Below are 11,361 nucleotides of genomic sequence, written 5' to 3'. Positions count from 1 at the left end.
GTTCAATACCACTATTATCCTTCAGATAGTGTAAAGTTTGTTTAAAGTGCACCTCAACCCCAAAGTTTTTTTCGCTTAACGAAATAAGCTTATTTTTTGGAGTATTTCTGTGTAAAAACTTTTTATTTGCTGAAGTCTTCAATTTTCTGTGCCCAGTCAAAATTCGAAAAATCGGCCGCCATCTTGCCCCACGACCGAGTTTAAAGAGGAATGGCTCTGGCGGGTAACGTGACGTCAAATTCGAGAACACGAAAGTCTGCATTTCACACATTTTCACTTGTTTGGGAAGGTTGTAGTCGATATTGTCGGAAAATATGCCGACTAAGTGTGTTCTAGGAGGATGTAGCAACGTGCGAAAGGGTATCGCGCTTCATACATTCCTAATACAACACGCCTAGTCGGCATATTTCGGACAATATCGACGACAACCTTCTCAAACAAATGAAAATGTGTGAAATGCAGACTTCCGTGTTCTCGATTTGACGTCACATTACCCGCTAGAGCCATTCCTCTTTAAACTCGGTCGTGGGGCAAGATGGCGGCCGATTTTCCGTATTTTGACTGGGCACAGAAAATTAAAGATTTGAGCAAATAAAAAAATTTTTGCACAGAAATACTCCAAAAAAGCTTATTTCGTTGAGCGAAATAAAAATATTTTGGGTTTAGGTGCACTTTAAAATGGTCGAAAACGAATGTAAAAACAAGCAGGAGTACTTTGAAATGGCTTTCTGGGGCGCACGCTCAGGATAAGAACGGACAATGTTATGCTGTTTCCTCTTTGACAAATGGTAAACACCACAGCGTACACTATTGAGTTATGGATACACGCGGGAGGTTGCTAAGCACTCAAGAAGCGTAAGCGTCGCTCGAGGCGATAGCCGAGAGCGACTCTAGCTTCTTGAGTGCTTAACAAACCTCCCAAGTGCATCCATAACTCAATAGTGTACGCTGTGGTGTTTACCATTTGTTTGATAACATAACATTGATAGAATGTAGTTAAAGAGTTCCCTTTTATTTAACAAATCTTACGTGACCAGAGAAAACAAGCGCGCGCGGAAAAATAGTCTTTTCATTTGCCCACGTCAGCAGCGTACACCCATGGGCAAATGGGGGACGTTATATTGACCAATCAGAGCGCGCGCTTTACTTTGTTTATGTTATAATTTTTTTTTATTTTAATGATAGAAATATTAATTACAATTCACACCGAAATAGGGATTTACCCGCTTCAAGATTAGGAGAAAATGATCTCTACAGTCAGATAAAAGATTCCAAAGCCTTTCATTTTTAGGATGGCATGAGCGCACGCATATATTACACTACATCGTCATAAAGAGATTTAATACCAATTAAATGATTATATATCTAACCTGGATTTTTCAGAATTGAATCAGCAAACATATTTAACACCCCTCACTGTTTGTTAATCTATTGCCCCCCTTTCATTCCAAAAACAAAATTTCATCAGTCTCTCCGATCCTCGCATCCAGCCACCTCCTCTTGACAGTGACATCTACCCCAACATGGAACAAACTGAGATCTCTTATATTTAATGATACATCCATATCAGCTGTAAGAAAAACATGCACACTGAATTGTAGTGTCAGCCTCTTTCCACATTGAAAAAAAAAAGTAAGGCAGAGTGAAACACTGAAAGATAAGACAATCAAACAAAGCAAACAAGCAACAATCACAAGCGTTCAACTTCTGGCCACAAGCAGAAAAAGTTTAACATTCAATCAAAGCTTTCATTTCTTGCTATGATATCCCACTGGTACTCTAGAATTCCGACTTTACACTTCCCCTATACTCCACAGATAAGTAGCGTGGAAGAAAAGATTAACAATCAATTTAAAGTTATGCAAAGATTCCGAAAACTCATCGCCAGGGACACTCTATTAAAGCTGTATAAGGCCTTCATCCTGCCGCATTTTTATTACTGCTCCTCTGTGTGGCACTTTTGCGGTACCCGCAATTCTGGTAAAGTGGAGGCCTTAAACAAGCGGATTTTAAGGTTTCTTTTACAAGATTATGAATCCTCATATAATACGCTACTGGATAAGGTCAACTAAAATCTCTTCAAGTCAGACGCCTACAGAATTTTCTAATCATATTGTACAAGAGTTTATCTTTTACGAACTATCCAGGATATTTATATGATGATATGTTTACGTTTAGATCTACGTCCTAGAACGTACGTGGTAATTACATCGATCTCGTCCCTTCCAAAACCTAAAACTACAACCTTTGGCCTTCACTCTTTCTCTTACTTGGCTGCTAACTTATGGAACTCTCTCCCGGACACCTTTAGAACTTCCAATTTTCCAGACTTTCGGCGCCAAATACTTCAGTATGACTCCTTTGTGTAACTATACTGAGTTTAGTAGTATAATAATATTTAAATAATGATAATATGTAAATATTTATCATCATTAATGTATTATTATTCATTTATTCCAGTCTAGCTATAGCTTATTCCTTTTACTTCATTTTAATCACTCGAGGATATTACCTTACAGCTACTCATAAATTCGAGGTAAATAAAGTTTATGTATGGTATGTATGTATGAAGAAGGTTCATCAGAGGGTTTAAATGGTAAGTAAAATAACCTTTGTATAATTATAACATGTAATCGAAAATTCCATTACTTTATTCTGCCCAGGTTTCCCAGTCAATCATTGCAGTAAACCATTTTCCTCTTTTAAGAGAGGAATAAAATAAGGGAACATTCCCTATTTCTGCTGCGATTTTTTCAGGTTTTTTCGTGATTTTTTCTGCTGTGGTTTTTTCGTTTAAACAGTTATAGCAATTTCAAATACTTAATAATTCATTTTGAAAAATACAGCGAGCGACCCCGCACGATCTCGCTTCCGAATCCGATGACACTAAAAATTTGGTCACTCAAGTACCGTTCAATAATGACCTGCTAGCTCGAATAGCTGTGCGGCGTAATACTTTTAATGAACTGGTATAAAAACTACGACAGGATGACTGTTCACATGAGCCCCAATGGTTTTATAAAGAATGAAGACACTAATTCAAACCGACGGATGGTAAGCTACTCTGAGCTACCTTTATGCGCGATTTCTTAATGATTCACGCGTCTGTGTCAATAAAGCTATCATGACGTTGGGTATCGACCGTGTATCCAACCTAAAAATATTCTGCAGTTTTAAGGAGTTAACTTTCACTGATTCAAAACTGTTATTTAAGTAGCAATTTCAATTTCCAGCGCATCACAATTCAGAATTTCGAGTACAGAAAGAAGACCACCTCGATTTCGTTACTGAAAAAATGGATTTTCTTACTTGAATTTTTTTGCGTAGTGGCATTGTCTAACCTCTATAAAGCTTTATCGTCAATCACTTTCATGAAATGATGGAGATTTTGTAGAACACGACGTTGTCTCCACGAGCTCGTATGGTTTTGGAGAAATATTGAAAACATTAAAAAAACTTTAAGCCTGTCGGTCAGTTCAGTAGGGAACGATTTTTTGCTAATCCATGCACCTATGTGCCAATAAACCAATAAGACTCGGTATTTAAAGAGGTGGACTGGACATTTGTGTTTTAATTAATGTTAGGGGTGCTTTACAATTATTTACAATTTGAACGGAGGAAACCAGATCGTTATATCTAGTGATATCGACGTCATTGACCGCGGTGTCGCTTCATCCTCTGTTGCTCTTCTAAGTTCGCGCGAAACAGGTGTAGTGTATCTCTGAATTTACTGCACATAATATTGTATTCTGATCAAAAATTTCACATATGAAAACTGATAAAACGCTGGTGGGTTATTGACTGGACTTCTCTTTACGCTAGGTAATGATGATAAAAACATATCTGACAGGTTCTTACCAGTCGCCATCAAACGAAAGTGGGTGATTTTACTGTAAAGAAATTGTGGGACATGCGCCGGTATTCTATTGGGTGACTTTACTGTGTCAATTATTCATATTGTCCAGTGGCTTTAAGCTAAATTTCTTACCTTACAGACACAAAAGAATATTCGCTTCGAACAGAGCTGTTCCGGACAAACCGCTAGAGATGAGTTTACTTACCTCAGTTTTAAACCATTTGATTATCACAACAATCTTCCACACCTACACACATGCTAAAACGACAAGTCTAAATAACATCCAGATTAAAGGTGAGAATTAATGTTTACCATGGTTAAAATATTGAGAAAGTTAATTCTATATGACAAGACAAACAAATCTCTCCCTGCGGAGGTTTAAAGAGTGGCGGATCTGCTGAACACTTTGGCTTGCAATCTTGTCTGTTTGGGAGCTCATATTGTAAATGAGATCGTTGATTGTCAGTCGCTGTACTCGGTAAGTTGGTGCTTTGAGATCTAAGTTTTTCGGTTTTCTTCATTTAAAAAAAGATGTAAATTATTCTCTACAACTCTGATGCCTTTGCAACTAGCGGGCCTCTCCTGGATGAGATGTATCCAAATACGATGGGATTATATTTATACAAACAACTCAGAATAACGCCGATCTGAATTTGAATGAAGTAAACGGCGGTAAGGAGGATTTGTAAATCAATATTCATCCCTTTTGACAATAAAAGTGAACGGTAAAATACAACGACGTTTCGATCAAACTTCGATTAATTCCAATTGAATGGTAAGAATTTTAGGATGAATTTTCATGGGAAGCATAAAAAATTTTGAAGGTGTAAAACGGACAATAAGAACATACAAAGAGATAAAAAAATAATCACAAGCTAATCAAAAACCTTGCACGAATTGAGTCCGATTGTACATTGAGACGGGTCTTAGTTCTTAAATAAAAAACATTTCATAGAGGAAGCAGTCAAATTTGTTCGTACACTTCTTTAAAAAGCTAAAAGTTTTTGTAAGATCTTTTAGGGCCAAAGATGCTTGTCGCGAAAATGCCTGCCAATGTGTTCTTGAACACGATGGTACAGAGGGGGACCTTTAAATTCGACATAACCTGCATCGTACAGGTCACAGTCAAATTTATAAAGAAGGCAGTGTTGGTTCACAACCGGTGGTTATGCTTCTTGTAACTGCACTTATCTCTTTGTTTGTTCTTATTGTCCGTTTCACACCTACAAATTTTTTTACTACTTCTTACACTCATACATATTTATCGTGACATTCTTACCATTTTCTTGAAAATGACCGAAGTTTGGCCGAAACGTCCTACTATTTTAATGGTGATTTTTACTGTCAAAAGTTTTAAGAAAACCTAACTACTAAGGATTTAAAAACGGGATAGCCAGCTCCACTTGTTCAGAAGACTTGTACAATGCAACAACAAGCAGTTAAATTGTGATGGTTCTATCGAGTTTTTCCCCTTTGTGAAGACTTTGACGTCACACCTACACTCGCCAAAGTTGATCAAGATAAATGTCGGAAATGGAAACATTTTTCTGAGACCTTTTCCACGAATGTCCTTGCTGAAAAGGCTCGCCAGAAGAGTCGGCTAAGCGTATCCCTTATATCGGAGATTAATGGGATTTAAGACGAGATAAGTCAAACAAGCAGCTTCTTCCGCCACACTTGTATCTTAAGAACGATAACCCAACTTCGCTAGAGGCACTATCGTGAAGTCCTGAATATCCATTTTAGGAAAATATCGAGATAACTACCATGAGAGAGGGACGTTAATGAACCCATCATTAATATCTCCTTTTACAAGCTTTCCTTATTTCAAAAGCTTTTGCTTTATCGTGGTTTAAAATTTGCCATCCCTAATCACGTCTCCTCCCTCTATTGACATGAAGACCAGCTTTAAGAAAGCTTATTGGAACCTCGAGCCACATTTACCGGAACAATTTCCTGACCTGACAGCGTCTACTCTACGGTGGGTGGCGCTAAGTTATATCCACCGAAAGGGCCCTTAACCTCTACAAACACTCCAAAAAGGCATTCACCAGTAGAAGAGGCGAGTCGACATTGTCGCAACAATGGTCCTCTATGAGCCAACCTTTGATGTGCAGCATAGAGGATACTTTGAAGCGTGGAGGCAAAATGCCGACATGCTACAGGAGATATGCAGATGACACACTGACTATCAAGCCAGACAAAACATCAGCAGACAATATCCTCGAGATTTTAAACCATTGTCATTCCTCCCTTAAGTTCACCATGGAGACGCAAAGTAATAGCATGCTTCCTTTTTTGGGGCACCTAGCTGTTCAGCAAAGATACACATGTGGAGACTTATGTTCTGTTCACACCAACAAAACATGTTCAGTAACACCTAAAACGAAGTTAGTGACATGAGACTTTACAACTGAATTTTTCATAAGGTTGAAGTATCTCTATGTTGTTTTTTCCTTGTGGTAACTTGAAGTCGACAAATATCATTTTAGGCAACTTCTATGATGAAAACAATTTCAAACCACGTTTAACAAAACAGCTTTAAAAACGAGGTTTTAGCTTTGGTGTGAACGGGGTGCAAGGTTTACGTTAAACCCACTACATTCATTACAAGACCCATGTAGATAATCGATACAAACGTGGGTTACTAAAAACTTTGCAAGATCGTGCATTTCAGCTTTCATCCAATTGGTGAAGAAAAATGAGATCGACTGAAATTGTTTTCTCGACTAAACTACTTGTCAACTATACCCTTTCACGTTTTATTGCCGCCAAAGCTTCGGATCAACCTGTTTCCTCACCGACTGTCAGCCATCGAACAGATCCCATTCGAATTATTCTACCGTTCAAAGACCAGGCCTCGACTGATGTTGTACGTGTCCAACTTAAAGATTTAATCCAGAAGAGTTCGAACAAGGTCTTCAATTACAAAAGCGAAACCACCGGTTGTGAACCAACAGTGCCTTATTTATAAATTTGAATGTGACCTGTGCGATGCAGGTTATGTTGGATTCACATGCCACCAAATGCACCGTGTTCGAGAACTCAAAAACTCTTCTTCAAAAACGCTTCTTGGTAAGCATTTTACGACAAGCATTCTTTGGCCCCAAAGAATCTTACGAAAAATTTCTTATACTCCCTCCAGGCATATATTATAATTATATTTATATAGGGAGTCTGCGTTTCGATTTTTCCGTGTCACAAAGCTCGATATATGTTAAGTTAGGAAAATGCAAAGAATACGCCTTTATCCTTACAAGCTTGTTTTGTGATTACTCACTCATTAGGAGATTTTATTGATAAGAATATTCGTAACCATCATATATATACTAAAAAATTTGCATAAAAGGATTGCGATAAGTTTAAATGCTATGTTCAGTTGTTATGCTTTAACAACTGAACAAAGCACTTAAATTTACCTCCACGCCTCTTATAGTATCTCTATGTCCTAACTTTTGCTAACCATTCCTTGTTCCACTGTCTAAAAAGATGGCAGTACATGTGCTCTGATAAAAAAAGTCCAAAATTGTCTGAAACAAATGACTTACCTGCTTGATATTCTGACAGCGGTTACTTTCACATTCTAGCTGTTGATTTCGAACAATCTGTCATATTCCGTCTTAAAAGCAATGATAACAGCCATATACCAAATAAGGCTATGAGAACACACGAAATATGCCACCTCCGTATTTCACTGTAGAACAGGGAAAAATTACAGACGGAAGGTGAAGCAACAAAATAGCTGCACGAAAAGATCCCAACTTTGATTTTTATCCCATCTTTTAAGGCTTGACTTTTCAAGCAATGAACTTTTAAGTAAATCGGAGTTTTTTTTTTCGAAGTAAAAAAAAAACACCTCACTTGTTTCGCTTGTGTTGTTTTCGTCTGTCACGCAGACGATATTCGATCGATACTTTACTCGGATAGAACGATGGATGTATTTCGCGTACTACAATCCAAAGGACGGGAAAAAGAAATAGTAGTGAAAAAAATAAATCCTTCCTTCTATGGTAAAACATACAATACGAGCGGACATTTTGCGGGGTTCAGAAAAAAACACTCAGCACGAAACTCGCAAACCATTCGCTCCTATTATATGTCAACCCATTGAATAAGGTGAATCCATCATTGCGGTTTTTAGAGATCCCTAATATTTGTGTTTGATTTACCTCATTCCAATGGCTTTAAATCTGTTTTTTAATGTCACTTGATCTTTATTTAATTTTTAAAATGATTTTTTTAAACAACGTTGATTTCTCTTAAAAAGATGACTGGGATTGGAGCAAGGATGTGGTTGGAGACGTCCATAATGAGCACCAGCTGATAAGACTTCGCAGGTCTGAGGTTTCCAAAACGATCCAACCTTGCTATAAAACGTTTTTTGCCAGCAATAAACCTCCGTCAGGATTTCGCATAGACCACACAAACATCAGATACATATGTCAGCAGGTCCCTGGTAATACTGCTCACTTTTACTCAACCATGTTTGATCTCAACTATGGAATCCCCATCTACTCCGCCTACGTCGTCACGCAAGTACAGGCGAGCCAGTTCGGCGCTGTAAAGAGAGATAGAGACGACTGGCGGCAGGAACCATCAGGTGAGCATAGCTGATTCTCTGAGATGGTATTCTCTTGAATCAGTACGCAACGTTTCCTGATATTCATTTCCGTATTTAACAGGAATTGATAGGAAAAGTAAAAGAACTTTCCGCGAAAAATTTCCGCTAAAAAATTTCTTCAAATTACATGTCATGCGAGAGTTATCCATCCAATATCTTTAAGGAAAAAAAGCCACTCACATATTCCACATCAACAGACATCTATACATATTTCCCTTTTTAATCATTGCATTGGCGTGTTATAGGATCTTAACTCACTTACAGTATCCCGCGTTGGTTTGCTCAGGGGTGTGTGGATTCGCCCACATATCACAGATCGAACCGCAAGGTCGATAGTACATTTGGATACAACTGACCAAATGATGTTGCGATCAAGAACCTTTCTGGCTAATACGTGACATGATAACGCAATCTATGAGGCTCTGAAACGTGTCATCAGTTGCTTGCTACACAATAGGAATTATAAATTTGCCGTTCTTTCTTATTTCTCTCCTCCCGTAAGAATTAAAATAAATTACTACAATTCTGCCGTGGAGCAGACAAAAATATTGCACTAACAATAGGAAGACCTGGATGCTTTATAACTTAACACTATGCATCGCACATTTTTTTTCCCAGTCGTTCAAAATAACATGGAATGGTAGAGAAAAATTCTCGACTCAGCATTGCCAACGATTTTCAAACCGATTGAGAGTGAGTGCCTACTTTGCCTCGTTCACGTGAGCCATGATTTCGGCACCAGTTCTCTGACAAAGAGAACTCGGAAATGCGCCTTTAAATCCTCATGTGCATGGTGGGCAATGTCTTTTAATTTCTGAGATAAGACCAAACTTTAGGGTCATTAGACAATTAACAGCAAAAACTAATCGATGACGGAACAAAAAAACTTATTTTTTTTCAGTCTTATTGGTATAATATTAAGATTGGTAGAGGGCTAGTTCTCTGTTGCTATTGAAATTAAAACAAAAGTGCAGCATGGTAAAAAAAGAAAAGTTCGTAACGGCCAGTACAAAACATATGTTTTTTGTTTGCTTGTTTGTTCTTAAATTGTATGCTTTTCTGAATTTTTTTTTTAAAGTGCATGGCCCTCAGTAAGTGTTTCTCTGCTTTACTAACCTTCCAACAGGTATTACTCATCAAGCAAGCGACAACGCGTATAAAGGTCAAACCACCTATGCTAAAGGCCACCTCCTTCCCGCAGAAACATATTCTTTCACTAGCGATCACCTTGATTCAACTTTCACTTACACGAATGCTGTTCCACAGAAAACGAAATTCAACAGCGGAGCATGGTCACAGTACGAAAGGGAAATAAGAAATTACGCTAGCCTGACGTGTAGCACGAATGGCGGGGACTTGTTCCTGATCACAGGCATCTCCGAAGCTCACATCGAGCAAAAAGCTGGAGCTTTGAATGCAATTCAGAGGGGTCTTGAATTCATGAAACCCACAGGTGACAAGATAGCTATTCCGAGATCTATGTGGACAGCCGGATGTTGCATCCATCCTACGGCGGGTGCATTGGGAGCCTTTGCTGTGATAGGAAATAATCTTTACAGCAAATCAGCAACCAACATGTTTAAAACGACTGTTCCAGACCTAAAACGCCTTCTTCTCACTGGTGTTCAGGGCTTTGGTGGACCAGCGATCGCCCTGTTTCCAGGAAATCCGAAATGCTCTGATCCCTCAAAAGACGTCAATTTACGAAAACGGCCTGCACCTAGTAAATAGAGATGCCAAAAATTAAAAAAGCCTTAAGAAACGTCAAGAATAAAATGATGAGATGTTATTCATGAAGAATGAAAATGAATAATATAATAGTTTCGCAGCGATGGACAGGCGTACTTTTCATTAATTCGTCATTTTATTCATTCATCCAATACTCTCTTATCATGGTCCGCCATCTAGAAAATGAAAACGAGGCTGGTCATACATGCTCATGACAAATTTTAGATAATCTGATATCACTGTTGAAATTAAAAAAGCCTTAAGAAACGTCAAGAATAAAATGATGAGATGTTATTCATGAAGAATGAAAATGAATAATATAATAGTTTCGCAGCGATGGACAGGCGTACTTTTCATTAATTCGTCATTTTATTCATTCATCCAATACTCTCTTATCATGGTCCGCCATCTAGAAAATGAAAACGAGGCTGGTCATACATGCTCATGACAAATTTTAGATAATCTGATATCCGTTAAAGGGAAAGTACGGTCTAGAAAAAGTTTATCTTAATTAGAAGACTTTTTCCTCAGGAGTTCGAAAATAACTGCCATTTTGTCTAGTTTGCTTTGTATTAGCGACAAGAGCGCTTCGAAGTTGCCCATTTTTACAACTTTCGGGGCTAGAAAAACGCCATCTTGGATATTACGTCATTGTGACGTAGCAATAGTCAAACTTAGTTCGGCACTTTGTCCTGGTTGACTAGTTTGACCTTTTGTGAAAACAATTTCTAATACTCCCAATAGTTGGAATGAGGTGAACTGTCCTGTTGTTGAATGTCAAAATACATACTTAAATTCAAAAGAAAAAGGTGTAAGCCTCTACGAGCTACCGGAAAGTGAAATATTAAAGAAAAGTTAGCCGGCAAAACCTCGAAACTCAGTGCCAGAACGAAGACTTCCAGCGCGATATACAGGCATGTAAGTTTTCCTTGTTGACCTTCGCTTCGAACTGACAGCTATGTTTACCTTTTCCATATTCAACACAGCTCTCAGTTATTTATTCTACGAGTTTTTTCAAACCATTTTATTGTAAGCGAATAAATTGAAGCTCGTAATGGTGGTACACCGTGTGTGCTAAATTTTTAGTCGCCACCCTTAACCAAAGCCGATTTTCAACATCATGCGCTTTAGCAGGCGGTGTACAAATATATCTTGT

The 11,361-nt window shown here is 38.1% G+C and overlaps 1 protein-coding gene and 1 pseudogene across 1 annotated transcript; both read left to right on the top strand.

The window, feature by feature from the left end:
- Positions 1–3,995: 3,995 nt before the first annotated feature.
- LOC111335029 (endonuclease domain-containing 1 protein) lies at positions 3,996–11,268 on the top strand. The gene is made up of 3 exons (XM_022940862.2): positions 3,996–4,150; positions 8,124–8,456; positions 9,604–11,268. Exons 1-3 carry the CDS (start codon positions 4,048–4,050, stop codon positions 10,206–10,208), a joined length of 1,041 nt encoding a protein of 346 aa, XP_022796597.1. The 5' UTR covers positions 3,996–4,047; the 3' UTR covers positions 10,209–11,268.
- The window catches only part of LOC148742216 (uncharacterized), a 4,480-nt pseudogene continuing 4,378 nt past the window's right edge, over positions 11,260–11,361 (top strand).

The sequence above is a fragment of the Stylophora pistillata genome, chromosome 1 (assembly GCF_964205215.1).
Source record: "Stylophora pistillata chromosome 1, jaStyPist1.2, whole genome shotgun sequence".
Taxonomy (NCBI): Eukaryota; Metazoa; Cnidaria; class Anthozoa; order Scleractinia; family Pocilloporidae; genus Stylophora; species Stylophora pistillata.
This window is presented reverse-complemented; position numbering and strand designations above follow the sequence as displayed.